The sequence below is a fragment of the Sporothrix schenckii genome (assembly GCF_000961545.1).
Source record: "Sporothrix schenckii 1099-18 chromosome Unknown Cont49, whole genome shotgun sequence".
In the NCBI taxonomy this organism is placed as follows: Eukaryota; Fungi; Ascomycota; class Sordariomycetes; order Ophiostomatales; family Ophiostomataceae; genus Sporothrix; species Sporothrix schenckii.
The window spans coordinates 3,760,654-3,785,095 of record NW_015971150.1 but is presented as its reverse complement, the minus strand read 5'-3'; the positions used below and the strand labels follow the sequence as shown (position 1 = coordinate 3,785,095).

Below are 24,442 nucleotides of genomic sequence, written 5' to 3'. Positions count from 1 at the left end.
ATAAACGGAAGACCGTATTTTGCAATTGCTATTTTTTGTCTTTCGTAAGATTACTTTTGCGGCTGTATAAGGAGCTGGGACAGAGCCGCAGAGGTCAGCACGTGTTTGGAAAGAAAAGAAACATCTACAGCGAATAGCGAGCTCCAAGATGAGATGTCTAGACTCATAAAATAAAGAATAAAAGAACGCAATCAGCGCCTCTCCCGTCCTTACACGGGTCCAGACCATACGTCTCAGAGGTTTAGCGACGAGGGAAACCGCCCAGGCGGCTCCAGGCCAGGGGCCTTTCCAGCGGGCCTTGACTCCGTCTCAGAGCACAAAGGAAGCACGTTCGATGCTTCGATGCTAGCAGGGATACAGGCGGACGAAAGTGGCCGTTTCTCACTTGGCCTGGCGTTCCAGGCACAAAGAAAGACAGCCACACGGAAGCACAGGAGCAAATCGCCATCGGCGGAGGCAACAAAGACTTGCGACTGGTCCCAGATCATTGCCCTAGCTCGTTTGGCCATCTGTGGTGGCACAACGCTGACCTGGCCATTTGCCTTGGACCTTGACCCGAACTCCTCAGGCATCAGTTAGAATTGAAAAGAAAAATGGACCTCAAAAGTGCCAGTTTGCCCACATACTAGTCTGCTCAGAGATCGGGCGCGGCACTGCAATTATGGCCCTCCTCCCTTCACACAAAAGTCGTGCCCGCTTACTGATGGGCGACCTCTACACCTGGCCCACGGCTGGATGGGAAACATCTGATTTCCAGCGATTAGCTCCGATCGCCTTCCAAGGGCGATGTTTCGGCATTCACAGTCGATGCAAAAATGCCGTCGGGAGGCATTCAAAGACGCGGCCAAGATGCAATCTGGTAAGAGATGCCTACTTGGGCTTATTGATGGGGCGTGCCAACCAAATATGCATCTCTGGTCTTGGATGGCGCTACTGCCAGAATATGTACGACGTAGCAGGATGCATCATACTTTGTGAGCAGAACCAACATTGCACACAGGGCTGGGGTAGTGCCCACGGTCGTCCCGTCATTGGTCAGAAAACGGGATCGTAAAAGGAACCTTGAGACGGAGAGGACGAGATATGAGTTGGACGAAATGTTTGCGACGAGTCGTCGAGCCCGTTGTGAATGGCCTTGCACGTTGAAAATGGAACTGCAAACTGTTGTCAAGGACCAGTAACACCAGCACAATGCAAACCTGGTCGACCGGCCGCAGTTTCCGAGTGTTTGGTGAGCACGATACCCAATTTAGGTGAGACAGTGATGCCTCCTGAGCTTGCCAATTCCCACACACGACGTATCGTTACGAATACCCTGTCACCTGCAATCCCCCGCAACTTCTGATATGGGGGAGTCGTTTCATGGAAAGTATTCTGTAGACGACGGTTTCTACCTCTCGAAACCTTCTGTACGGCTCGTTTTCATTTATATTTAGGTTCGTTCCCTTTCTTACTCACGCAACTGCCACTGCATACTTTCCCACGCGGAAGAAGCCGCCCTGCGCCTTCCCCTGTCGTTGAGAGGCAGCAACAGGGCCTGGCTGCCCGCCGTCGCATTGCACATTCACCATTGTACGGGATGTAGCAAAGGGTGTTAACTGTGGAGGGGAAGGCACTGTTCGCATCGCAGGCGGCAAAGAGAGCGCAAAGTCGCATGTCGAGACAGGAGACTCGTAACTTCCTTCAGCATGGGGCTCCCCTTGCTCAGCGATGTAATATCCACTCTAGCTCCAGTGGAAGTGCCTGATTGGTGGCCTTACCTCGGACGAAGTGTTCTAGGGTGTGGAAAAGAGGAAAGACCGAAACGGTCACGACGCAGCGACCGCCACCAGGGCTTCGACGATATGCTCCAGAGTAGGCTTCGGTCACTCTTCTTTCTCTTCCTTAATTCTTCCATGGCCAGCCCCAAGACCATCGAACCATACAAACGAACCCCTGGGTCTGTGCACATATGCACGCCGTTTCCTAGAACACCCCCCCCCCCCGGTCGACGTTGCAGCCATAGTTGACGCTGCAGGCCAACTACCATTAACCGAAGTCCAGGACCTGTGACCAAGGGGCAGGAGACAGGGCAGGAGGGCAGGCCATTCCCCAAAAAGACAACCGTTAAGAAAATAAAGGCAGTGCCCAGGTAGGCAAAACAGAGGATGCCGTACATCGTAATTACGTGGTATTGTGCGGCGTGCTCCCGTCCACTCCCTAGTAAAAGAAAGGAAAGAAAGGGCGCTGGCAGAGAAGCCCAGGAAAACACTTCCCCCCGTCACCCCTGTTCCTTCTTTAACCGTGCATGGGCCGTTGTGCCCCCTTGAAATAAGGTGAATGCGCAAGTTTTTAACATGTGAAAGACGACTGCCAAGCAGCAAAATTATTATCCTCGTCCCAAATGATGTGCCCCCCAATGCAATGCACCAAGATCAAAACTGCAAGAGAGGGCAAAAGGGCAAACGAGCAAACAAGAGGACAAGGCAAGCTCAACGGAAATGAGAGCAAAGAAACAAAACGCACTCAACCTAAAAAAGGGGGCCGACGTAAGACACATCAGTGTTAGACAGACCACAATGCAAAAGACCGGGCCGGGCACCATTCGAGCGAGGCGACTGACTATTGTTCCGCTTGCCCAGGCACGCAAGTGCTTGCTGTAAGCTATCCGAATGAGGAAGGAGCACAACTGTCATCGTGTCGCCCTCTGCATTGCCCTGGAGGAAAGTGGCACCGTGTGGAGCTGTGCGAGCCTCACAACTTGGTCGTGACGAAGAAAAGAGTAAGCGGAAGGGGAAAAGCTTCCCACACTAACGGGCCGTGGGCAGGCGCGGGAGGCAGGAGTTTGTTGAATTTGAATTAGCATTTGCGACTCGCGCTGTCAGTACAACTTACAACGTTTTACTTTGCATCTTTTGTTTACGAGATGGAAAGACAAGGTGTGAGCATCGTGGCAAGGGGTAAGGGGCTACACAGAAGACCGCTGTAGCCACAACGCCTCACTGAGAAATGCGTCGACCGAGAAGGCCCCGGACTATGGTGGTCGTCATCGCCATGCAGCCGCTGCCTACTGAGATGTTGTAATGCTGACGAATACGGAGACTCCGCCTGTGTGTCCCGTTCAGCCGCCATGTCGTATTGTAGTTGTACTCCGTATACGTACTTTGTCCTTTTTTGTCTAAACTGCTCGATACCTTCTCAAAGACAAAAAGAGAGCGACGGTGTTAACGGGGAAGAGCAAATCAGCGAATCAACACCGAACGAAGGACCACCCATGAAGCTCCGTTGTACAGGTAAAAGAGACATTGTAACGACTATGTTCGTTCGAGGTCAGCTGCAGGAGAAAACAAGTAGAGACCTTTGCGGCCCCTTCTTGGTACAAAATATGTAGAAGCTGGCGACGAAAAGCGACATGGAATGTGATTAACGGCCAAGCCAACTATATCTCACGATTATGGGCTGCAGCATCTCGCGTAATGTTCGCAATCATGTGAGCTTCTTGGGAATTAAAAGGCGGAGCTTGGAAAAAAAAAATCTTCTTTCTCCTAGGAGAGATAAGATGAGCATGGGATGAGATAATCTGCAAGACTGTACGAGGTACGTCGTACTATTGAGGCGGGCAATCAACAGCAGGGCAATGTTGAAATACCACTCCCCACAATCGAGCTTTATCAAAGAGCGGCTGTTCCTTGCAGGGCCGCCCGGTAATAAAGCCAGCGGAGTAATGTACGAATCGAGAACATGTTTATTTCGTAATTTATTTTTATATTGTTTCCGGGACTGGTAAGAGCTAAATTACTGAGGAAAGTGAAGATGTTTCCAACCGGCGGCTGACACAGTGCCGAGGTGAAAACCAGGACCACGACTTTCTTGGTTGTCTACAGAATATAACTCCGTTACAATACGAAGACAGGGATGGCCCTGTACGGCATACGACTGATAAAATATGTACGACGTAAGAATCTTACATACATTTCGCACACATGGCCTGGCTGAGGCGCTGGGAAACGGGAAACAAATGCCAGCCATGCATGAATACTGATTTTGGCAGCCGTGTTTTTTAAATTTACAGTTTTCTTTTCGGTTCTTTTTGCGTTCTAGTTTCTTTCTTTTGTCTTCTTTTCCGTTTCGTCATGCCTTCTCAGGTCCGTTCATCCGCGCTGGTTTGGTGCATGTACTCCCAGAGAGAGAAATACGCCTGGAGCAAGCTCTCTGATGCAATCCATTATAACCAGTCGACAGGATACGTGCATATAAACAACTGTGATAGCTCCCTATCTTACCCAGTGAAACAAGAGCTCTGGCGCCTTATGGTAACAGTGGGCTATGGGCAAAATGTGGGGCGTCGACGTCAGTGGCGGTGGCTTCCTTTTTCAACAACAACGAGCCACTGGGACCTGCCTGTAAAATATCGTCAGTGGCGCTTGCAAACAAGGAAACAATGGGAAGGCGAGTTCTGCCATCTTCGTACCTTCCACCGCAACTGTCCCTGGTCTCTAGAACTGCCCCTATCACAACCCTCACTTTCTTTTCGACAAAAACACTGGTCGGCGGTTGAACAACCATCGCTCACGGTAATAACACCAGGTAACAACAACCAGTCGCGGCATCGATGGCACTACCAATACGCCGCTGGGCCGGATAAACGTAAAACCTAGGCCGCCTGTCAAGCTAAAGAACGACCGGCTTCGGACCTGAATCTGACAAATTAGATATCGACATTGGAATCGACATCGCCATCATCGACAGGGTTTTTCGGCACCGTTTCTCAGTCTGTGTTTGTTTCAAATCACCCATTCCCGTGTCATACAGCATACGTTCGCCATGGCCGAGCTTCAGAACGCCAACCCTGTGATCCTCAACGCCGCCCAGCTGCCCAGCCGGCGCTTGGGCAAGGACACGGCATCGACCCGGGGACCCGAGTTCAAGTTTGACGACATCCTCGCACCCAAGACAAAGTCAGCCAGTGGTGCTGCCTCGTCGTGGGCCGCTCCTGCTGTGGCTCCGCCGTCCCCGCTGTCGTCAGTGTCATCGGGTGATGCCTACGATGACGTCGAGGCATTCGGCGGGGATGACGGCGATGTTTTCACCGAGGAGCCCATCGACGAACAGGAGATCTACGGTATGTCTTTTTGTACTTTGCATTGCATTGTCGTTCTGGGCGCGCGTGTTGTCCTACCTAAGGTGGTTCGTTGCATTTGTCCCGATATAATGACCAAAGGCACATCAGCTTCGGCGTCAACGTTTCGGACAATTGCAGATATCACATTCCAGCAGCGGCAACGATACAACAGCAGCCCCTCGTTCTGCGTTCCCATGAATTGTGTTTTGTTTCCACATCCTTTGTGTTAAGCTTTTGCGTTCCATGCTCTCGCCTTTCACCAGGACAAGACGCCCCTCACACCTTTGTTTTGAGCGATGTGAGAGTCAAAAGTGCGCCCCGCTAACGTTTCAACCCCTTCTTCTCACCCCCCCCCCCTCGCCAACCAGACTTAATCTCCACGATTTCAGATCCCGAGCACCCGCACACGCTGGGCCAGCTTTCTGTTGTCAACTTGCCCGACATTCGCATTACACCTTCGCCCACCTCCGCCGAGGCCAAGGCGGCTGCCAACGACCCCAATGCGCTGACGCAGGTCCTCGTCTACGTCACCCCAACCATCAACCACTGCTCGCTCGTCACCGTCATTGGTCTCGCCATCCGCGTGCGCCTCGAGCAGACGCTACCACCCAACTACCGCGTCGATATCCAGGTCAAAGAGGGCGCCCACGCCCAGGACGACCAGGTCACCAAGCAGCTGTCCGACAAGGAGCGCGTGGCTGCGGCGCTGGAGAACGACACGCTGCGCGGTGTTCTGGACAAGATGCTTGAAACGTGCCAGTGATGCAACCATGATTCGCGTAAAGATCGACTCTTCCGTTTTCACCCTCCACCTTCTTCATCCCGCCCGCCCTACCAACTTTGGAGAATGCCAATACCCATGCCACCCACTGCGCAGTTTTGCGTATAGCAATGTTCCTATTTTTACCTGCCCTTTACGATTTACTGGGAAATATCGATCCAAGGCAAACCGCATTGTCAGCCATGAACCTCCGTCTCCCAAGAAAATCAAAAACCTCGTGACAAGGTCAAAGCCGGGCCCAGATCCTGCAAGCACTGAGTACTCGGATCAGCATTGCAAATGCCGGGTTCCTCACAATGGGCTTACTATGGGCTGAAACAAACGATCGTCGCTACGCAGCCCACGTCGATGTTCAGTGTCATGTGCCTGTCTTATGTTTGAATCTGCGTCTGTCGCGAAAATGCAAGAATGCGGCCGACCCGTTCTGCATTGCAATTGTTGTCATGCACATAACAGTGCATTAAAGCAGAAAGGGCGAAAAGAGGCCAAGCCACGTGTCCCAACAAGATGTCGACAATCACTTGGGGTGCATAAAGGGGGAACAAGGGACAAGAAAGTGAAGGGAATTCCAACGTCCAGCTTCCTGCCGAGAGGCGGGCACGGACAGAAAATACTGCCATACTAAGAACAATCAACGAACTATATCATGAAAATGAACAAGGATTTGCAAAGTCGCAAACGCGCACACAAATGCAAAAGCACAGTCGCCCAAATGTCAATGCGCCTGCCGTAGTTTGACGATGCACTACCCGCCCTCGCCCTGTTTGTCATAACATGCTGCCAGCAGACCCGGAATCGCTGCGCCTCTTTGTTTCCCGAATTCTTCGTGCCCTTGAAAGCGGTCATGGCAGAGGCTGTTACGAACTACGACGGTCGCAGGCGCGGGACAATACATTAGTGATGGGGACATGGCGGCACAGTCGCAGCGTTTGCGTACGTCCCAGATGAAGGCGACGTAATTAGACAAGCTCGCGGGAGGTGGAGGGAACGGACAAAGCAAAACCGTAAATGGGCAGAGTGGAGTGCGGGCGGTGGAAGGTTGTAAAGCTAGAGCGTTGTTGTTATTTTGGTACAAAGGAATAGACTATTCAAATGCAGTTTTATTTTGAGAAAAACCATTGTACCATTTTAATTTATTTGGTGGGGAATAATCGCACGTCTGTATTTCCTAATAATTCAATAAGTACATTGACGTTTTATTTATGTTGTATTTTATTTAAAAATAAATATTAAAGTACGTGAAAAGCGAAAGAAACTATGGAAACGAAACGAATTCTAACATAAATTCACCAACATATCGCCATCCACCACACGATACGACATATAACACGACATATAATTGACACGCGTAAACGCGTACGCACAACCCGTATATTGCTCCTCACAAGAGGCTGCCCATGATAAATTATACTCGCACAGTGACTTATTATCGTTACATTCGGTAAACTCAAGAAACAATGTAGCATCAGCTGCTTGGAACGTCCGGAAAACAAGAAACAAAATATAATAGCAGCTAAGGAAAAAAAAAAAAAACAATGGTCAAAAAGAAAAGAAGATGACGAGAATACGAACCCCCCCAAAGCAAGGAACAAAACAACATATTGTTCCTCGGCAAGTTCCGCTTTCTTACACAGGGAAGATGACAGACAGGCAGAATAGGTCATTTGTTATCAGATATAGTGACAGGGCCAGATATAAGCCTCTAAATCGAGCCGGGGACCGTATCATCCACACCATCTATTGGCCTGTGTATTATTTACACATCCAGACTAAACTTCGTAGGTCGTTGTCACCATACTGGGCCAATCGCAACTGTCTGTCAAAAACGAACGCCTGGCGAAGCCGACCTGTTCGCTGGTACTAGCACTCTGCACCTGCACGGCAAAAGAGAGAACAAAAGACCTTGGACCAAGTCTCATGGAATGTTGGCATCCCGGCCCTATATTTGTCCCTTCTATAGTTTAAAACAGCCCCTGAACTAGCGGGAATAAACCTCCAAGAGCCCCCAAAAGAGATGAGATGGGAAACGTCCGCCTGTCGAACACATGCGTGGAACCAAACAAAAAGTGTAAATTCGCCGGGATACATGCATGACCTTGTGCGTTCGTATCGTAAAGGAGAAGGAAAGAAAGACAGGACGAAAATCAAGAACAAGCAAGAAAATCAAGAAAATCAAATGTGACCCTCACCATCGCTCCGTTTTTAGAGAAACATAAGACATAGCCAATGACCATCAGGAACAAAATTAAAAGGGGGTTAAAATAGTCCTCCCCATTCTATGAGCCCTCCTCCAGCGTCCCGCTCGATACCAGCTCGCTGTACAGCTCCGGCTCTAGGAACTTGCCAATCGACACGTCCTCGCTGAGACCCTTGCGCTTCCGCGTCTTGAGCACAAAGTCCCGTGCCGTGCCCTGCACTGGCGCCATCTGCATCGGCCGCAAAATCACATCGCGGTCCAGCGGGTCGCCCGGCACGACCTGCCACCGGTCAAACACGAGACTGACGAGGCCTGTGTTGTCGGACGAGATGCGGAAGTCCGTCTCAAAGCCAAACGAGTCGATGACGGGCAGCAGGCCGACCGTGCGCGACAAATTGGTGCCGGGAATACCGACGTCCGTCAGCACGTGGCCGCGGCGCTGCGACAGGATCTGGTACAACTTGGAGGACGCGGCCTCCGGGCCGGTCATCGAGACGGTGTAGACGGGCTCCATAAGTCGCGGAGACGACAGCATAAACGAGCCGTAGCAGGCACGGCGGGCCGTCGGGATAATCTGGCCGCCGCCACGGTAGATGGTCTCTTGCGCGAGCGTGACGTCTGTGAGCTTGAACTTGATGTTGCGGATGGCTACAATATGTTAGCACATTCAAAACGAGATAAAATGACCAAAAAAAAAAAAGAGCGGAACAGGCAACTCACGTTCTTCACAGAGAGGGCCTTCCCGCGTGGCCCAGCTAAAGCCCTGCCGGATCGATTCCTTGACCGTGTTGAGCATCTTCTTGTCGACCTCGCCCGGCAGCGTGTCGTCCTGCAGCAGGTTGGCGCCCATCTCCTCCGGCCCAAAGGCCCAGACGCTGCGCGATGCCAGCAGATCCCAGTCGTACTTGTCCTGCAAGAACTTGGCCGTCTTGCGCACGGGGTCTTTGATGCGCACGGCGCCCGACTCAATGTCCCCTGCCAGGCCTTCCTCCAGCGGCTCGGCCACCATCGTCAGCCGGTTCTTCTTGTTGGGCGTCAGCGTCCAGCACCGCGTGGCCGACTCGTCCACCACCGTCTCGCAGAACCGCGTCAGCGGGTCCGACACCTTGATCTCCATGTCCGCATACTGCAGCCGCAGGTCGTGCATCACGCAGTCCATGTACATCTCGCCCGTGCCGATCAGGATGTGCTCGCCCGACTCCTCGACCTTGGTCGTGATGAGCGGGTAGCTCTTGTTGATCTTGCGGATGCCATCCAGCATCTTGGGCAGCTCCGACGGGTTGACCGGCTCCACCGCAATCTTGAACACCGACTCCGTGTAGTGCGTCACCGGCTTGAAGATGTACGCGTCCTCATCGTCCGCAAAGTGCCGCGCCACCACCGTCGCCGACTTGACGATCGAGTTGTCCACGCCGCCCAGCAGCACCCAGTTGCCTGCCGGCACGCCATCGGTCGGCACGTTGTAGCGCGTCTCCGGGATCCACACGTCGGAAATCTGCGCCGGCGCCATGTCCTCCTCGTCGTCCAGCGAGTAGCCCTCCCCCAGCACGCGCACCTCTGTGCCGGGCCGCGCAATGCCGCTGAACACGCGGCCCAGCGCGTGGAAGCTCTTGGCGTCTGGCGCGCTGTACAGCTTGGTGACCTCCATCACCAGCGGGCCGTCCTGGTCGCAGGCGCCGATCGACTCGGCCACCTTGGTGTCGAGCGGGCCGGTGTAGTACCGCTGCAGATGGCGCGCGGACGCCTCGACCGGCGACGGGACGTGCGCCACGACCATGTCGACAAAGGCGGCGGGCGGGCCGAAGAACTGGGCGCACACCAAGTTGAGCAGCACACGGGCGTCCGCCTTGTACTGCGACGGCTTGAGGGCGATGCCGAGCGGCGCCAGAAACGCCTTGAGGTCCTGCGGGTTCTCGCTGATGGTGTGCGTGAACAGCTTGTAGATGGGCTCGAGCACAAAGTGCACAAACGAGCGCTTGGCGTTGTCCTCGACGGCCTTGCGCGTAAACGACCGCTTCTTGGGGTTGAAGAAGACGTCGCCCCACAGCCGCTTGGCAAACTCGCCCGTGTCCATGGCGCCGAAGCTGTCGGCGTACATCTTGGCAAACGATGCCAGCGTGAAACACCACTTCATGTCCGTGCAGGCAAAGAGCACGTTGCCCTTTTCGGGGCTGACGCGCTTGCGGTCGTCCGTCTCGCCCGGCAGCGTCTCGAAAATTACCTTGTTGACCGCCTCGATCGTGCTCTTGAGCTTGTAGTACGCGTCCGTCGGCGGCAGCTTGAGCTCGAGGATCAGCCGGTCCACCTTGTTCACAATCAGCGTGAGCGGCAGGCCCTCGAGCATCGCGTGCCGCACCACCATTTCCGTGTGCAGCTGCACGCCCTCCACGACGTCCACCACGAGACACACGCCGTCGACGAGCCGCAGCGCCGACGCCACCTCGTCGGCAAAGTCGACGTGGCCCGGCGTGTCGATGAGGTTGATGAGGTGCGACTTGCCCTTGGTCGACGGCAGCACCAGGCTCATGGGCGCGCTCCGCGTCGACACGCCACGCTCTCGCTCCAGCACGTGCACGTCCGTGTACCGCAGCTGCTCGTCGCGGCTCCGGCCGGACCGCTGCTCCAGCCGCTCGCCAATGTCGTGCGTCTCGAGCACCAGCATGTCCACAAACGCCGTCTTGCCGTGGTGCAGGTGGCCCGCAAAGGCCACGTTTCGTATTTGCTCGGGGAAGTTCATGAGGTCTGCCATAAACCCGCGGTCGAAAAAGACGGGCGGCAGGTCCGCCTCCTCAACGACAAACTTCTTCTGCTCGACCGGCGCCACAATCGGCTCGCTAAGCGGTTGTGCATCCTCCTCCTGCACCAGCGCCTCCACCTCGCTCCCGTATACTTGTGCGGCAGTCGGGTAGTACTGTTTATCTTCGTGCAGGATGACGGCGTTCGACGGTCCTTCATCTAGAGGCAGCGAAACAGAAACATGTCAGCAAACACATTCGGCCCCCCCCTCTCTCCCACTCTCCACTCTCCCCATTGGCCGGAAATACGGGCAAACCTACCGTCCACCTCCATCAGTTCCTGTCCCACGCCATCCTCGCCTACCTCCTCGTCATCCCCGTAGACGTAGTTGTCGGCATCGGCGTCGCCCTGCTCCGACCCCTCGTCCGAAGCTTCGGGCTCCTCGCCGATGAAGTTGCCAAACCTGGTGGGCGCATTAGCAAAGTAAGACGCATGGTGTTGGAGAGCTGGGCTACTTACTCGTCGTATAAATCATCCATTGCGACAGACCAGCGTGTTGAGTTCTGACAAGACGTGGGGGATGTGCGGGCCGCTTTTGTGCCTGTGCCTATGCCTGTGCCTGGGACGTTGTGGACGCGCCACGCTTCTGCGAAAAAGCTTCCAGCAAAACTCGGCGCTAGCGGACAAGGCTGACGTGCGCTGTGAGTGGCCAGTGTGGAAGGAGGGGAGCTTTCAGATCTCGGTCGCACTTTTCGCCCCAAGTGCGAATTCTGGCCTGCGCACGTGACCAAATCGGATTCCGGTTTTGGTTCTCCCTGTAATGACTTAGTTATGTCGTGCCTTCCTCCGATCCTTGGTCATGGGCACTGCCAATTTGATTTGCTAGCTTGGCAACTGCGGCCCACAGGCGGATGGCAAACGCCCAACCCGCACTGCCATAGCGGGCCAAATAGGTGGAGAGGCACTACCGTCGCAGAAAGCCAGCAACCCCATTCAGTAAAGCTTGCGAGCAAAGTTGGGGCCAAAGGCCCCAAAACTGCAGGCACACATGACAAGATCGTCTCGCCGAGGTTCACATGCTGCTGTTGTGCTGATTCAAGCGTCATCATAGCATACCCCAGAATGCCGAACGGGGAAGGATGGGGGCTTCCCTGCCAGACTACATAACCAAACGTAGTTTCCCAAGATCTATTATTTCTTTCCCCTTTCCCTTTCCCCCTTCTTTTTCTTCCCTTTTCTTTTTTATTTTATTTTCAACCTCATTTCATCGCATCCAAACTTTTGTATTCCCAGCCAACGAGCTTGACTGCATACGCATTTATCTCCGCACTATCCGCATTTTTTTGCATCATCACCGTCACACGACTACATTCAAAATGGGTATCTCCAACGGTAAGTCATTGGTCGCCCTCTCCATTTCGCAAAAGTTTTGGGAGGTGGACGATATTGCGATGCGCCGCCGATGGCGGTGAGACTGCAGGCACTGCGCACCCTATTTTTTTGCGCGAAGAATGCAGCATACTGACATGCGCCCCCGGCACATAGACAAGTTCCCCTCCTCCGTGGCTTTCGATGCCATCAACGACGTCCTTAGCAACAGCGAGGCCGATCGCAAGGATGCCATCAAGAACGGCAAGGCCGTGTTCGGTATCACCCTGAAGAACCCTGCCGGCGAGACCGAGAGCTGGTTCATTGACCTCGCCAAGGAGGGCAAGGTCGTCCAGGGCCTCGACAAGTCTGATGGTAGGTTCTACCCCCGGATCGCTTCGGATACCCGGGGACTTTTTTAGGTCGCCGGCCTTTTGTTTTACCTTTGTTGTCTCGCTTTCGCTAACACATCCGCAGTCGAGCTCCGCCTCTCTGACGAGGACTTTGGCAAGCTCGTCATGGGCAAGGCCAAGGCCCAGGGTCTGTTCATGTCCGGCAAGCTCAAGATCAAGGGCAACGTTATGAAGGCTGCCAAGCTGGAGCCCATTCTCAACAAGTCCCGGTCCAAGGCGAAGTTGTAAATCAGCCGATTGATTCCCGACATACGAACAAGGAAAAAAGAACAGCATCTCAGCGTCTCATCCTACAAAGACGCCAAGACGGACAAGTGGACTGTTTGTCCCGGCGTTTGGGTCGGATGCAACTGGTGACGCCTTGCCCTGAGGGGCGGATTGGGAACGGGACGGGTTTTAATTGCCTGCCTTTTGGGCGGTGCCTGTAATATCTTTTATTGTTACCATGCTGAGGCGGAAACCACCGCCGACAGCCGTTGTATATTTTTCGAGTATCGTTTGCTAGACCTATCAAAAACAAATACCTTGCACCTACTCTGTATATGAATACTTCGTATCTTTTTCTGCAACGGTGACCGCTTTTGCGATTATGCGATGACGCCGCACATTGTCGCAAACGGACTGGTTGCTGACAACAGCGAGCAACTCAGCGATCGTGTCTTGGAATTGGCGCTATGCGCCTTTCTATGCGCGTTTTGACGAGACTCTTACTTGTGAGAGTGGGGGCCACATGGCTTTTGCACAGTGCATACCACAATTCAAACCGTGCCCGTAATTGACAAATCTCCCAACATCCGGTACACTTTTCCGCGAGTTGACAGTTCAAAACGGCAGAGGTACAGTGCCAAATCCAACGGCCTTACTGTTACAGTATCGGCGGCATCCAATATGCACGATTTTCAAATGCAGAATGGTTGACTGGCTTTCGACAGGCCACTCAAGCACCGCGGGATATTGATAAACGGATCAGGAGAATGCTGCAAGGTAGAATTTTTATTATTATTTTTCATTGGTTTGATCCCACAAATATATGAGTGAAATACAAAGGATCACTGGGCCTTACAGAAACCGCCAACAAGCCTGGACACAAAAAAAAAAGGAAAAAGAGCAAAATTCAGATGAATGCCTCTTTTCTTCCTTACAGCTGGCCAGCGGCGCCAAAGTCCTTGAGGGCCTCCTCAACACGGGCCTTCATGGTCTTCTCGCCCTCGCGCACCCACACGCGGGGGTCGTACTTCTTCTTGTTGGGCTTGTCAGCGCCCTCGGGGTTGCCGACCTGGGTCTTCAGGTAGTCAATGTTCTTGGTGATGTAGTCGCGGTGGCCGACCAGGTAGGCCCACTGCAGATCGGTGTCGAGGTTGACCTTGACGACGCCGTGCGAGATGGCGTCGCTGAACTCCTTCTTGGACGAGCCGGAGCCGCCGTGGAAGACGAAGAAGACGGGCTTGCCCGACTTGTCCGAGAGCTTCTCGGAGACGTACGCCTGGTGCTTGCCCAGCAGCTCGGGGTGCAGGCGCACGTTGCCAGGGTGGTAGACACCGTGGACGTTGCCGAACGCAGCGGCAATGCTAAAGTAGGGGGCAATGGCGCTCAGGGTCTGCTGGATCTGCCAGACGTCCTCGGGCTGCGTGTACAGGGCGGCGTTGTCGACGTCCTCGTTGTTGACACCGTCCTCCTCGCCACCGGTCAGACCGACCTCCATCTCGAGCCACTGCTTCCACGGCGCCACGCGCTTGAAGTACTTGGCCGTGATCTCAATGTTCTCCTCGAGCGGCTCCTCCGACAGGTCGAGCATGTGGCTGGAGAACAGGGGATGGCCGTGCTCCTTGAAGAAGGCCTCGTCGGCGTCGAGCATGCCGTCGAACCAGGGCAGGAGCTTCTTGGCGCTGTCATCCGAAATTGTTAGTCGACTGCACGATAGGGCAAACAAAAGACAAAATGGAAACAAAAGTTCACAAAAACAAACGACCTACCAGTGGTCGGTGTGCAGAACAACCGGGATGCCGTAGATGGGGGCAATCGAGCGGATGAAGTGGGCGGCAGCGACGGCACCGGCAACAGACGCCTCCTGCTTCTCCTTGCTGTTTGCCACGCCCTTGCCGGCGAAGTAGGCAGCACCGCCCTGCGAGGTCTGCAGGATGATGGGCGACTTGGCGTCACGGGCGGCCTCGAGGGCAGCAATGACAGTAGACGACGAGGTGACGTTGATGGCCGGGATGGCGAACTGCTTCTCCTGGGCGTACTGGAACAGCTTCAGCACGTCATCGCCGTAGATGACGCCCGGCTTGAGGTTGAGGTCGCTGAGGATGCCCATGGTTGCGGTGTTGGAGCGAATTGGGGGTGGTGATGCGAGGGCTGCTTCGTTGATGGGAGGTGTTGTTAGTGTTTGTTCACAAAGGGAGAGAGGGGTTAGTAGGTGCTAAGAGGGGCACGAAAATATATATAGTTGACTGGATCTGGAGATTTCGCTGGGGGTGGGGCAGCAGCAAACGATGCGTATTTCAGCGAGAAACGAGGGATAAAAAGAGACGATATGGATTGAGGCAAAAAACCGTCAATTGGAGCTACGGAGCAGCGAGTGGATGGCCGAAGCTCTTTATAACAACCTTGCAACAAACATGACCCAAGACCCAGTGCCAAGGTAAGAAGGAGGGGCTTTGTCTGACGAAAAGAGGAAGAGCAATTCCAGTGACGAAGTCCGGACTAACACGCTCCTGCCTCTTGTCTCCCCCCCGGGTGCGTGCCCCTTCTTGCCTTTTACTGCGTCATGCGCCTATCAGGAAAGACCGTCCCAGAGCCGGAAGCTGGACGCACGAATTGCTGCCAGTGGCCAATCGTAGCGCATGCCTATGCCAATGCCTGTGGTGATGCCCGAGGCTTTGCGAAATTAGCGCTTGTTCGGCGGCATTGCACACTAACATGTCCCGAAAGTCCCCTTACCAATGGCCTGCTTTTCCTGCTTCTCCCTGCTCCTGGTCACCTGTTACTGCGATCTTCTCGTCTCCCTGGCTCGTGCACGACTGCTCTTTCCCAATTTTGGAGAACAGCTACCCGAAGAACCCCACGCGCGCCACAATCTGCTGCAGTTGCTACTGTGTACATGGCGTTTTCCCGTCGTCCTGGGACGGTGAGGGCAATAGCGTTCCTTCTTATTTTCGTGTCGTCGCTTCATAGTTCCGTCCAGTTGCTGCTCCTGCCGTCCTGGGCAACGACCGACCTGGACGGGCAGTTGGAAGCCGAGCCACCTGCCGTACTGATGCTCTGCGGATGCATGTCATGGATTCGGGAAATTACGACAGAACAATGCTGTAGCCAGCGGTGGCTCGCGGTTCGTGGCTCGTGGCTCATAGGTCGTCGCTAGTCGGCACCGGTCTGTTGCTCTTGCTCGGGGTGTTTCACGAGGCAGGCGCTCCCGGCAAATCAACCGCTGGCACCCGTCCTGCCCTGTTCGGCTTTCTTTGACTCCAAACCTGCGCATCTGAAGCTGTGTTTCCGGTCGCAGTTTCCTTCTAGTAATCGTTTTACCGTGGTGCTTCGCGAACTGGGGCAAACGACTAGGGAAACTGCGATACTAATGTTTACGTGTTCACACATTCACTATTCTAGAGAAACAATTCGTTGTGCAGAGCGTGAAAATCTGTGAATATACAGCGCCAATATTCATTGGCGGGTAGTGAACGACGTCCAGTTGACAAATTGCCGGCGTCAGACACGCTGCAGCATCCGTAAAGCAAAGCGCGTGCGCACTGCGGAGGGAGCACGTCTGCCGGAGTCGCACTATCGCTTTCCTACATACCAGTTTCTATGCAACTAAGCGGACGTACTGGAGCTCGTCCCAGCCCAACCGATTGGGCTGGTTTGCGTCCTGTTCCTTCCCTCCACACAGTTCTTAGTCCACACACTGGTTAGCGCCTTCTCTTTCACTGCGCGTTCCTTCCACTTTCTGTCAATGCCCTTGTTCGCTCCTTCCTTCTTGTAGCGCCCCCCCTGGTGCGCTGCACGCGCCACATCATCAATATTTTCTGGCCTCCAAATTTTTTCCTCCCCCAGTCGCGACTTTCACGCATCTGCCCATCGCGATATCCATCAACGCGACTTTCCCCCTTTCTCCTTTTCGTCGCCCGTCGCCACGCATCGACAGGCGCATCCTCTCCTTTTGAATTTTCATTTCTCCACGTGCATTTGTTTTTGTTTTTCTTCTTTCATCGCACCCCTTTTTAATACACGCAGAGCTCGCGCCACAGTGTCGATGCATTCCATTTGAGCTTCATTTTCTGCCTGCTCTGAAGCCTAATTACCCTCCCAAAACCGTCGCTGTCATCGATCGTCCCAACGGAGCAGATCAGCCATCATCATGGAGACCCCTCAGAAGCGGCCAAAGTCTTGGTTTAGCAGCCTGACGGGCCTGGTCAGCGCCGGCCGCAATTCTTCTCGGGAGGCCACAACCACGTCCGCCGCAACGCCGACCCCGAAGACGAGCACGAACCTCGTGAACGGCGATCGTGCATCGTCCCGCATCCGCCTGGCGCGGCCAGACGAGCAGGCTACGCCAGCACGCTACTCGGGCACCTTTTCTGCACCACCTGTCGAGTCCCCCGAAAGCCCTGCCAAACGCGCCTCTCCGACGCAATTGGCCCAGCGGAAAATCCATGACCGCGTTCAGGGCCCGTCCGGCCGTCTTGGCACGTCCTCGAACACTGCAAGCAGCAACCCCTCCAACACCTACTCCTACGGCAACAGCCACAACCTCTACTCGAGCAGCAGCCTGGGCAGACCGACCTCGACACCGCGGAGAACCAACTTCTCCTCCGCAACGACACCACGCAACATGTTCCGCGACTCAATGGCCCGCGACATGCCCGCCTTCACTTTCACACCGCGCGTCCCTGTCAACACGCTGCGTGGCAGCTTTCCCGCAACGACGCCTGGCCGGTCACATCGCGCTCCTGGTGCTGAGCTGAGCGCGCGCGAGATGGCCAAGGTCACGTCGAGCGAACTTTTCCAGCAGAAGATCCCCGACCCCGACCCGAAGCTGAGCGCCGAGGCAATGACCGACATGCTCCCGAGCGATCTGAGAGCCGGCGGCCAGTCCGTGTATGCCAACGAATTCTTGGCGCACCTGTGCCCGCCCGACTTCAACGAGGAGCAGCGCAACCAGTTCTTTTGTATCCTGGATCTTCGCCGGCTCAAATACGCCGCCGATGAGGTGTTTTTGAAGAAGGACTGGAAGCTGAACATTTCAAACTTTGCAAAGGAGTACGAGAAGAACCGGAGCCTTATCATGCTCCGCTATGGTCTGTACGAGTTCAAGACGGTCAAGGTGTCCAAGGACACCTTTACGAAGTGGAAACAGGACCACAACATCCCTAGCGTGCCTGGTGAAGAGGACGAGGAGGAGCTCATGGTCAACCCGGCCGACTTGTCCAAGTCGGCGAGGTCGTCGTCGAAGCCCAATGGCACCGAGGGCATCCTACGCACTGGAAAGCGCAAGGCACAAGACAACATTGACCCGAACGCCACGACATCCAACGCGTCTACCTTCCAGCCTGCCAAGAAGCGGACGCGTGCCGATGGCTCCAAAGTAGCCGCTGACCGCGAGCCGCTCCTCGAGTCAAGCACCCCTTCACTTAACAAGACAAAGCGGAAGGCTACGAGAGGCGAGGGCGTGGACCAGCTCCAGCGTGCCAAGCAGCAAAAGCCGACGCCCGCCGGTACGCCTTCATCTACGCCATCGGCTACCAAGGCCTTCTTCGAGAAGGTTGCAAACTCGCCTGCCAAGGAGACTGCACAATCTTCGGCAGCCGGTACCCCTACGATCAAGGTCACCCAGCCCTCGCTCGATGGCCCCTTCGGTACCAAAAACACGACTTCGCCATTCAAGTCCAGCGCCCTAGCATCGTCCACGAAGCCTTCTACGAACGGTAGTTTGGCTCGGTCGGTCCTGGAGAGCGGCTTGAAATCTGCATCTGGTGCTGCACAGAACAGCAATATCTTTGGTTATTTGTCAGACGCCAGCTCCGCCAAGGGCAGCGGCAACGATAACGCGGATGCGGATGGCGAGGATACGGACGATTCTGACGCCGATGCCCAGGACGAATCTGAAGCCCAAGAGGGCAGTGACAACCAGAGTGCTTCCGTCAGTGGAAGTGCATCTGTTGCGCCACCCTCTGCATCTCTTTTTGCCCCCAAGTCGGCCAACCCCCTGCTCGCCGCTTCTTCGCAGAATGCCTCTGCCAGCTCGTCTGAGGCTTCGGATGCCACGCCTGGCCGCAGTCTCTTCGACCGTGTGAACAAGGGCTCGGACGGACAGCCGATCCGTATGTTTGGTGGCAACGATGGTTCTTCCCCGTCTTTCCAGTCAGCACCTGCGGCCGCGTCTTCGGCTACACCCCTCTTTAGCAGTAAGCCCACTTCTGAGCGTGCCAGTCCAGAAAAGGAGCCGGCAACGTCGTCGCTGTTTGGCGGTGCCAACAAGACGTGGACGCCGGATAGCCCAATCAAATTTGCCGGCGGTGCCTCGACAACGCCAGGCAAGCCTCTGTTTGGCAGCGCTACTTCCACCACACCTGCGGCGGCAGGCGGCAGCGCCGCCATTTCGTCTCCCTTTAAGTTTGGCACCGCGGCCGCTCCCGCTAGCAGTGCGACGGCACCGGCTACAGAGAAACCTGCTGCTTCCGAGAAGCCAGCTGATGACAAGGCCGCTGATGACAAAGCCCCGGCAGACAGCTCCAAGGAGTCGACATCCGCTCCCCCCGCAGCTGCCGCACCGCCTTTGTTCGCATTTTCGAACAAGTCTGCTGAAACGGGCTCTTCGTCTCCGTCTCTTTTCGGTGCGTCGGCCACAAAGGCACCAGCGTCTTCTTCGACCGGCTCTCTGTTTGGTGCTGCCGCCACGCCGGCGACTGGCCCAGCGACCCTGTTCGGCAAGACTCCATCCACCACACCTTCCTCTGCACCTGCTTTTGGTGCCTCGCAGACGCTCTTTGGCAATGCTACTAAGACAGACACGCCCTCCTTTGGCCAGAAACGGTCTGCTGATGAGGACTCTGCGCCGAAGGCTGCACCCTCTCTGTTTGGAAATGCGGTGAAGAGCGGTGACTCCAACGCCAGCGACGAACCGCAGTCAAAGAAGACCATGTTTGGCGCTTCATCAAGTGGCCCTGCGGCGCCTGGATCCTCGACCCCTCTGTTTTCCTTTGGTGCTTCCAAGACGGACGGGGATGCAGACAAGTCTTCCAGCAGCGCGACGTCGAAGGCGCAGGAGAATAAGCCTCTCTTTGGCAGCGCCCCCGTTGGCGGCGCTACAGAGGCCCCACAGACGCAGTCCCCCAGTCTGTTCGGTAACTCCACGCCTTCTACGGCAGCTACGGCGCCTGCGGCCACCGCGGCGACTACCCCGTCGTTCAGTTTTGGCGGAAACAATGCCACCACGCCTGCTGCCCAGCCGTCTGGAGGCGCTATCTTTTCATTCGGCGCGTCTAGCACCCAGCCGCAGCAGAGCTCAGCTCCTGCTCCCTCAACCGGTTTCAGCTTTGGCGGCGGTAGCGACGCCGGCTCTGTTGGTTCGGGAGGCTCGTCATTCACTTTCAACGCTGGAGGCGCAGGCGGTGCCAGCCAGCCTTTCCGCAACCCATTCGCATCGGGTGCTGATTCGTCCGCTGCCAGCCAACCACCGTCGTCATTCAGCTTTGGTGCCGGTGGCGCTGACGGCCAGTCGTCCACACCAAGCACGTCCATGTTCCAGTTTGGTGGTGGCGCGCCAGCTGCCACTCCGACTGCAAGCACTGGCGGTGCTGGTGGACTCTTCTCCTTTGGCGGTGGTTCCCAGACCACGGAGCCTGCGACGACGCCGGGCAACAGCTTCGGCGGCGGCGCACCCTCTGCCGGCAACGGCTCGGCAATCTTCAGCTTCGGCGGCGGAACGCCGGCCCAAGCAAGCAGCACGCCGCTCTTTGGCCAGCAGAAGCCTGCTGGCGCGCCAATGTTCAATCTCGCCCCACCTCTGGGCGGAGCATCATCAGGTACTAGTAAGTTCATATCAGACCCAACCATCGCGTTTCCAAGAGGAGAGGAACATCCGTTGACCGTCTGGACTTAGACACCCCCTTCACCAATCTCGGTGGCGCCTCTAGCCTGGCTACTACACCGGCCTCTGGCACTCCCGAGCCTGGTGCCACGCAAGACAATACGGATAATTCTGGACACCAGGCTGACGGAGATGAGGCCCCACAGGAACAAATCAGTTTAACCGACGGCGGGCCGGGCGAGGAGGACGAGGCCGCCGTCCATGAGGTGCGTGCCAAGGCCCTCCGACTCTCGACCGGCAATGACGACTCGGGAAGCGAATCGCCCGCGGCCAAGGAGAAAAAGAGCCCGTGGAAGACGGAAGGTGTGGGCCCGCTCCGCGTGCTCAAGAACAAGACGACCGGCCACATTCGTCTTTTGCTGCGGGCCGAGCCGCGCGGACACGTGGCTCTGAACCGAGCGCTCCTCCCCGACTTTACCTACAAGCCGGAACCCAACGCCAAATACGTCAAGTTGACAACTTCAAACGAGGCCGGCAACGGCCTGGAGACGTGGATGCTCCAGGTCAAGACAAAGGAGGCGGCCCAGAAGCTTGCCGAGGTGCTCGAGGAGCACAAGGCGTCCAACAAAAAGTAGTCGACAACGATGCGCATCGACGATTGAGTTTGTTTTTAGTATCACCTGCCTCTCCAAGCCCTTACCATTTCCCCATTTCCCCCTCCATTTTTCGTCTATATTGTCTCACCTTGTACCTTATTCCCTACACTATTTAATGTTGCGAGACCTGCATATGTTTTCTACGGAGTTTTCTGTTGTTCTTGTATGTTGCTCTTTCGTTTTCGTTCCTTTTCATTTCGTACGTCCGTTTTTATAATTTGGTTTTTAGTGGAGTTTCTTGGAAGGCCGGACCAGCATCATCTATTTCACACTTGCGTTTTATCGGCCCCATCACTGAGTTATTTGCAACAGAGCTGAGCTGTGCGTGCGTGCATGGAAAAAAAGAATCATCGGAAAGGAGCATACATGGCTTGTTTGTCCAGAAAAGGGAGGCCCCGTTTCGTCATTTTATTCAATCAAAGAGGATTTCAAAAGAGAAGTCATGGCTTGCGTTCGTTTAGCCAGAGGGCATCCGTGTGTGTTCGTTGTATGTTGTCTTGTGCTTCGTTACTCTTTTGACTTGTCACTTCTGTCATCGCCGAGACTGTATCTGTGCGACAAGAGCCAACATTCTATGTAACTAATTTCTACAACACAAAACCCAGCACTTTTCCAATTACACGTTTTGGATTTCTCCTCTTACCCCTGCCTGCCGCATGCCTACGGCAGAAGGACCTGCTTCTCCTTCTTGAGCTGGTTGACGAAACTCAGAGGCACTTTGAGGGTCTGGGAAACGATGTCGGCGGGGGTCAGGGCCAGCCATTGGGTCAGCGAAATGTCGGCGACGCGGTCCGACTTGTAGATCTCGATCCAAACGAGGTCATCGGTCTCGGAAGTGTTCTCAATATAGTGTCTGCAGATGTTAGCAACAACGGCAACAACGGCGACGACAAAAGAAGCACTCACCCCGAATTGTCCGGGAAAGCAGCGGTGTCGCCAGGCCCAAAGTCGAACGTGCGGGCATTGCCGCCGCCAATGAAGACGGTGGCCCTGGCGGTGCCGTTGTGGAAGTACAGCCATTCTTGGGCCTGAGCGTGTTAGTCAATCTGGGTCGACGTCGGTGACAGCCCAAAACGAGAGAAAAAAAAAACAGAGGAGACACAGAGATCGAGAGAAAGAGAGAGCTCACATTCGGGTGCCAGTGCATCTCGCGCAAACCGCCCGGCTTGAGGGTCACGATGGCGGCAGCAATGGTCTTGGCAATGGGAAACTTGGTTGAGTCGACCTTGTACAGCGAGCCGCCGCCGCCGGGGGTGGAGTCAGGCTCGTGCTGGTACGTGCGGTACACGTACGTGGTGGACGCGTTGACATTGCTGCCGAGCGAGGGCGGGTTGGCGACGGAGTCATTGGCCGCCGAAACAGTGGCGTTGATAATGTACGGGTCGGTGGTCGGCACGTTGGCGAAGACGGACTCGTTGACGCCAAAGTTCTTGGCCAGGATGCTCTTGGGCGTGTGTGCGACCCAGTCGTCGACCATGAAGGTGGTGCCGACCTTGTCAAAGTCGGCGTCGTCAAAGACGAGCAGGTACTCGTTCTGGTCCTCGAGGCCCTGGACGGTGTGGGCGACACCTTTGGGGAAGTACCAGATGTCGCCGTACTCGAGGCGCTCGACCTGGTACTGGCCATTCTCGTCGACCGCGGAGAGGAGGATGGCGCCGGCATAGACAATGCCCCACTCGGCAACGCGGTGCCAGTGCAGCTCACGCAGCGAGCCCTTGGTCAGGTGCTGCTGGGCGGCGGCGACGGTGTTGCTCGAGGGCAGGTCGGTGACGACGGTCTCGCGCGTCCAGCCGCCCTTGAACAGCTTGGTCTTGGAGTCGGAGAAGCTCCACTTAAGGTTGGGCACGGTGCCGGCGTCACTGGTGGGCAGCTCGCCGAGGTTGTCCGGGTTTTGGGCGTCGAGAGCGGCGTTGGTGCCGCCGAGTATCGGGGCGCCCTTTCCGGATCCGTCTTCAGGCTGCGGCTTGACGGAACGGGCCTCAAGCGAGCGGGCCACGACGCTCGATGCGGCAAGAGCGACGGACAGCACGCTGAGCTTCATAGTGAATGAGGAAACTGGGGACTGAAAACGAGTAAAGCACACAAAGGTCTATCAGAGAGCCTACAAAGAGAACGAAGAGGTTGTGAATGCATCATGGCCAAGCCACCAGGAGAGGGACAAGCTGATGTTTATATATCTGTTTGTGGCGTTCGACCACGCCTTTATTTGTCAATAAGCTTTCCTACGCTTTCGCAAGCTCCCATCAAGCTTGTTCGTCCCATCCACCGCACCCCTCCTCGCGGCACCCCCATCACGGCTTGCAGTTTGCAGGCTAATCTGCACCTTGGCCGTGCTGGACCCCGACGAGCGAGCTGTGATTTGCCGGCAGCCGGGTGGCGCAACGGCACGTCTTTACCTTTGTGGGTTTGCTATTACGTAGGTAGCTGCTTCTCAATCATTCTGTTGTTCTCCGGCGCATATACCAATTCGTGTTTGGCGTCCGACTTGAGCAGCTCGCCGACCATGTAAAGCTTATTTCTGCTTTTGATGGGACCTGCCAAGATTGCACATCCTTCCCAAACCGTAACCTGGACACCGCATTCCCCATTTTAAGCCAGTATGAGGCCACGTCGAAGTGGCTGATCCCAGAGGCAGGACACAGAATTACACGCAAAATACACAGAAATGAAAGCGTGCGGAAATGACGATGCAAGCATTGCCTCTTCGCTGACCTGGATTGTGTCATCGTGCGGCTGTCAACTAAGGCGTGCGAGCAAGTGGAGAACGTGGGATTGATGGGGGACCTTGCAGCAAACACACACAAGACGACAAACGACATCTTGGGGATCGACGCAGCCTCGCGTCCGAATCGAGACAAAGCGCGGTCGATGCGCAGTCTTGGCATCACACAATCGAGGTGTTTTGTCAGACCTAGACAGCTGTAGGTATGGAAGCATACAGGGATACGACCTGTCGGTTGACGGCAATAAAGCGTCTGCCTCTCTTTGTGACCTTTGGCCGTCAAAATTTCAAGCATTAAAATGTCAATATCAACAAAATATTCGAGATCGAGGCGACCGCGAATCAAAATTTCTTGTGAAGTGCGCGAGAGAAAGGACTACCACTGCATGGGGTATACAAAATGAAAACAAAAGTGCCAACATATTGGGAATTAACGGGAAAT

The 24,442-nt window shown here is 55.2% G+C and overlaps 8 protein-coding genes across 8 annotated transcripts; 4 read left to right on the top strand and 4 right to left on the bottom strand.

Moving 5' to 3' along the window:
• Nucleotides 1-233: 233 nt before the first annotated feature.
• Nucleotides 234-572, bottom strand: SPSK_05702 (uncharacterized protein; the record flags this gene model as incomplete). The annotated part of the gene is made up of 1 exon (XM_016732442.1): nt 234-572. The coding sequence occupies one exon, from the start codon at nt 570-572 to the stop codon at nt 234-236; it is 339 nt and encodes a 112-aa protein (XP_016583741.1).
• Nucleotides 573-4,803: 4,231 nt separating this feature from the next.
• Nucleotides 4,804-5,864, top strand: SPSK_05404 (cytoplasmic protein required for cell viability; the record flags this gene model as incomplete). Its single annotated transcript, XM_016732152.1, has 2 exons — nt 4,804-5,101; nt 5,491-5,864. The coding sequence occupies 2 exons, from the start codon at nt 4,804-4,806 to the stop codon at nt 5,862-5,864; spliced, it is 672 nt and encodes a 223-aa protein (XP_016583740.1).
• Nucleotides 5,865-8,158: 2,294 nt separating this feature from the next.
• SPSK_04892 (116 kDa U5 small nuclear ribonucleoprotein component) lies at nt 8,159-11,354 on the bottom strand (the record flags this gene model as incomplete). The annotated part of the gene is made up of 4 exons (XM_016731652.1): nt 8,159-8,727; nt 8,800-11,034; nt 11,136-11,278; nt 11,335-11,354. The coding sequence occupies 4 exons, from the start codon at nt 11,352-11,354 to the stop codon at nt 8,159-8,161; spliced, it is 2,967 nt and encodes a 988-aa protein (XP_016583739.1).
• Nucleotides 11,355-12,191: 837 nt separating this feature from the next.
• On the top strand, nt 12,192-12,824 carry SPSK_05584 (uncharacterized protein; the record flags this gene model as incomplete). Its single annotated transcript, XM_016732327.1, has 3 exons — nt 12,192-12,207; nt 12,361-12,558; nt 12,661-12,824. The coding sequence occupies 3 exons, from the start codon at nt 12,192-12,194 to the stop codon at nt 12,822-12,824; spliced, it is 378 nt and encodes a 125-aa protein (XP_016583738.1).
• Nucleotides 12,825-13,734: 910 nt separating this feature from the next.
• SPSK_05365 (fructose-bisphosphate aldolase, class II) lies at nt 13,735-14,910 on the bottom strand (the record flags this gene model as incomplete). Its single annotated transcript, XM_016732114.1, has 2 exons — nt 13,735-14,506; nt 14,570-14,910. 2 exons carry the CDS (start codon nt 14,908-14,910, stop codon nt 13,735-13,737), a joined length of 1,113 nt encoding a protein of 370 aa, XP_016583737.1.
• Nucleotides 14,911-15,363: 453 nt separating this feature from the next.
• On the top strand, nt 15,364-15,908 carry SPSK_05611 (uncharacterized protein; the record flags this gene model as incomplete). The annotated part of the gene is made up of 2 exons (XM_016732353.1): nt 15,364-15,723; nt 15,771-15,908. The coding sequence occupies 2 exons, from the start codon at nt 15,364-15,366 to the stop codon at nt 15,906-15,908; spliced, it is 498 nt and encodes a 165-aa protein (XP_016583736.1).
• Nucleotides 15,909-16,950: 1,042 nt separating this feature from the next.
• On the top strand, nt 16,951-21,257 carry SPSK_04820 (Ran-binding protein; the record flags this gene model as incomplete). Its single annotated transcript, XM_016731583.1, has 2 exons — nt 16,951-20,623; nt 20,695-21,257. The coding sequence occupies 2 exons, from the start codon at nt 16,951-16,953 to the stop codon at nt 21,255-21,257; spliced, it is 4,236 nt and encodes a 1,411-aa protein (XP_016583735.1).
• Nucleotides 21,258-21,938: 681 nt separating this feature from the next.
• On the bottom strand, nt 21,939-23,319 carry SPSK_05284 (oxalate decarboxylase oxdC; the record flags this gene model as incomplete). The annotated part of the gene is made up of 3 exons (XM_016732034.1): nt 21,939-22,131; nt 22,185-22,306; nt 22,408-23,319. The coding sequence occupies 3 exons, from the start codon at nt 23,317-23,319 to the stop codon at nt 21,939-21,941; spliced, it is 1,227 nt and encodes a 408-aa protein (XP_016583734.1).
• Between the last annotated feature and the right edge of the window lie 1,123 nt (nt 23,320-24,442).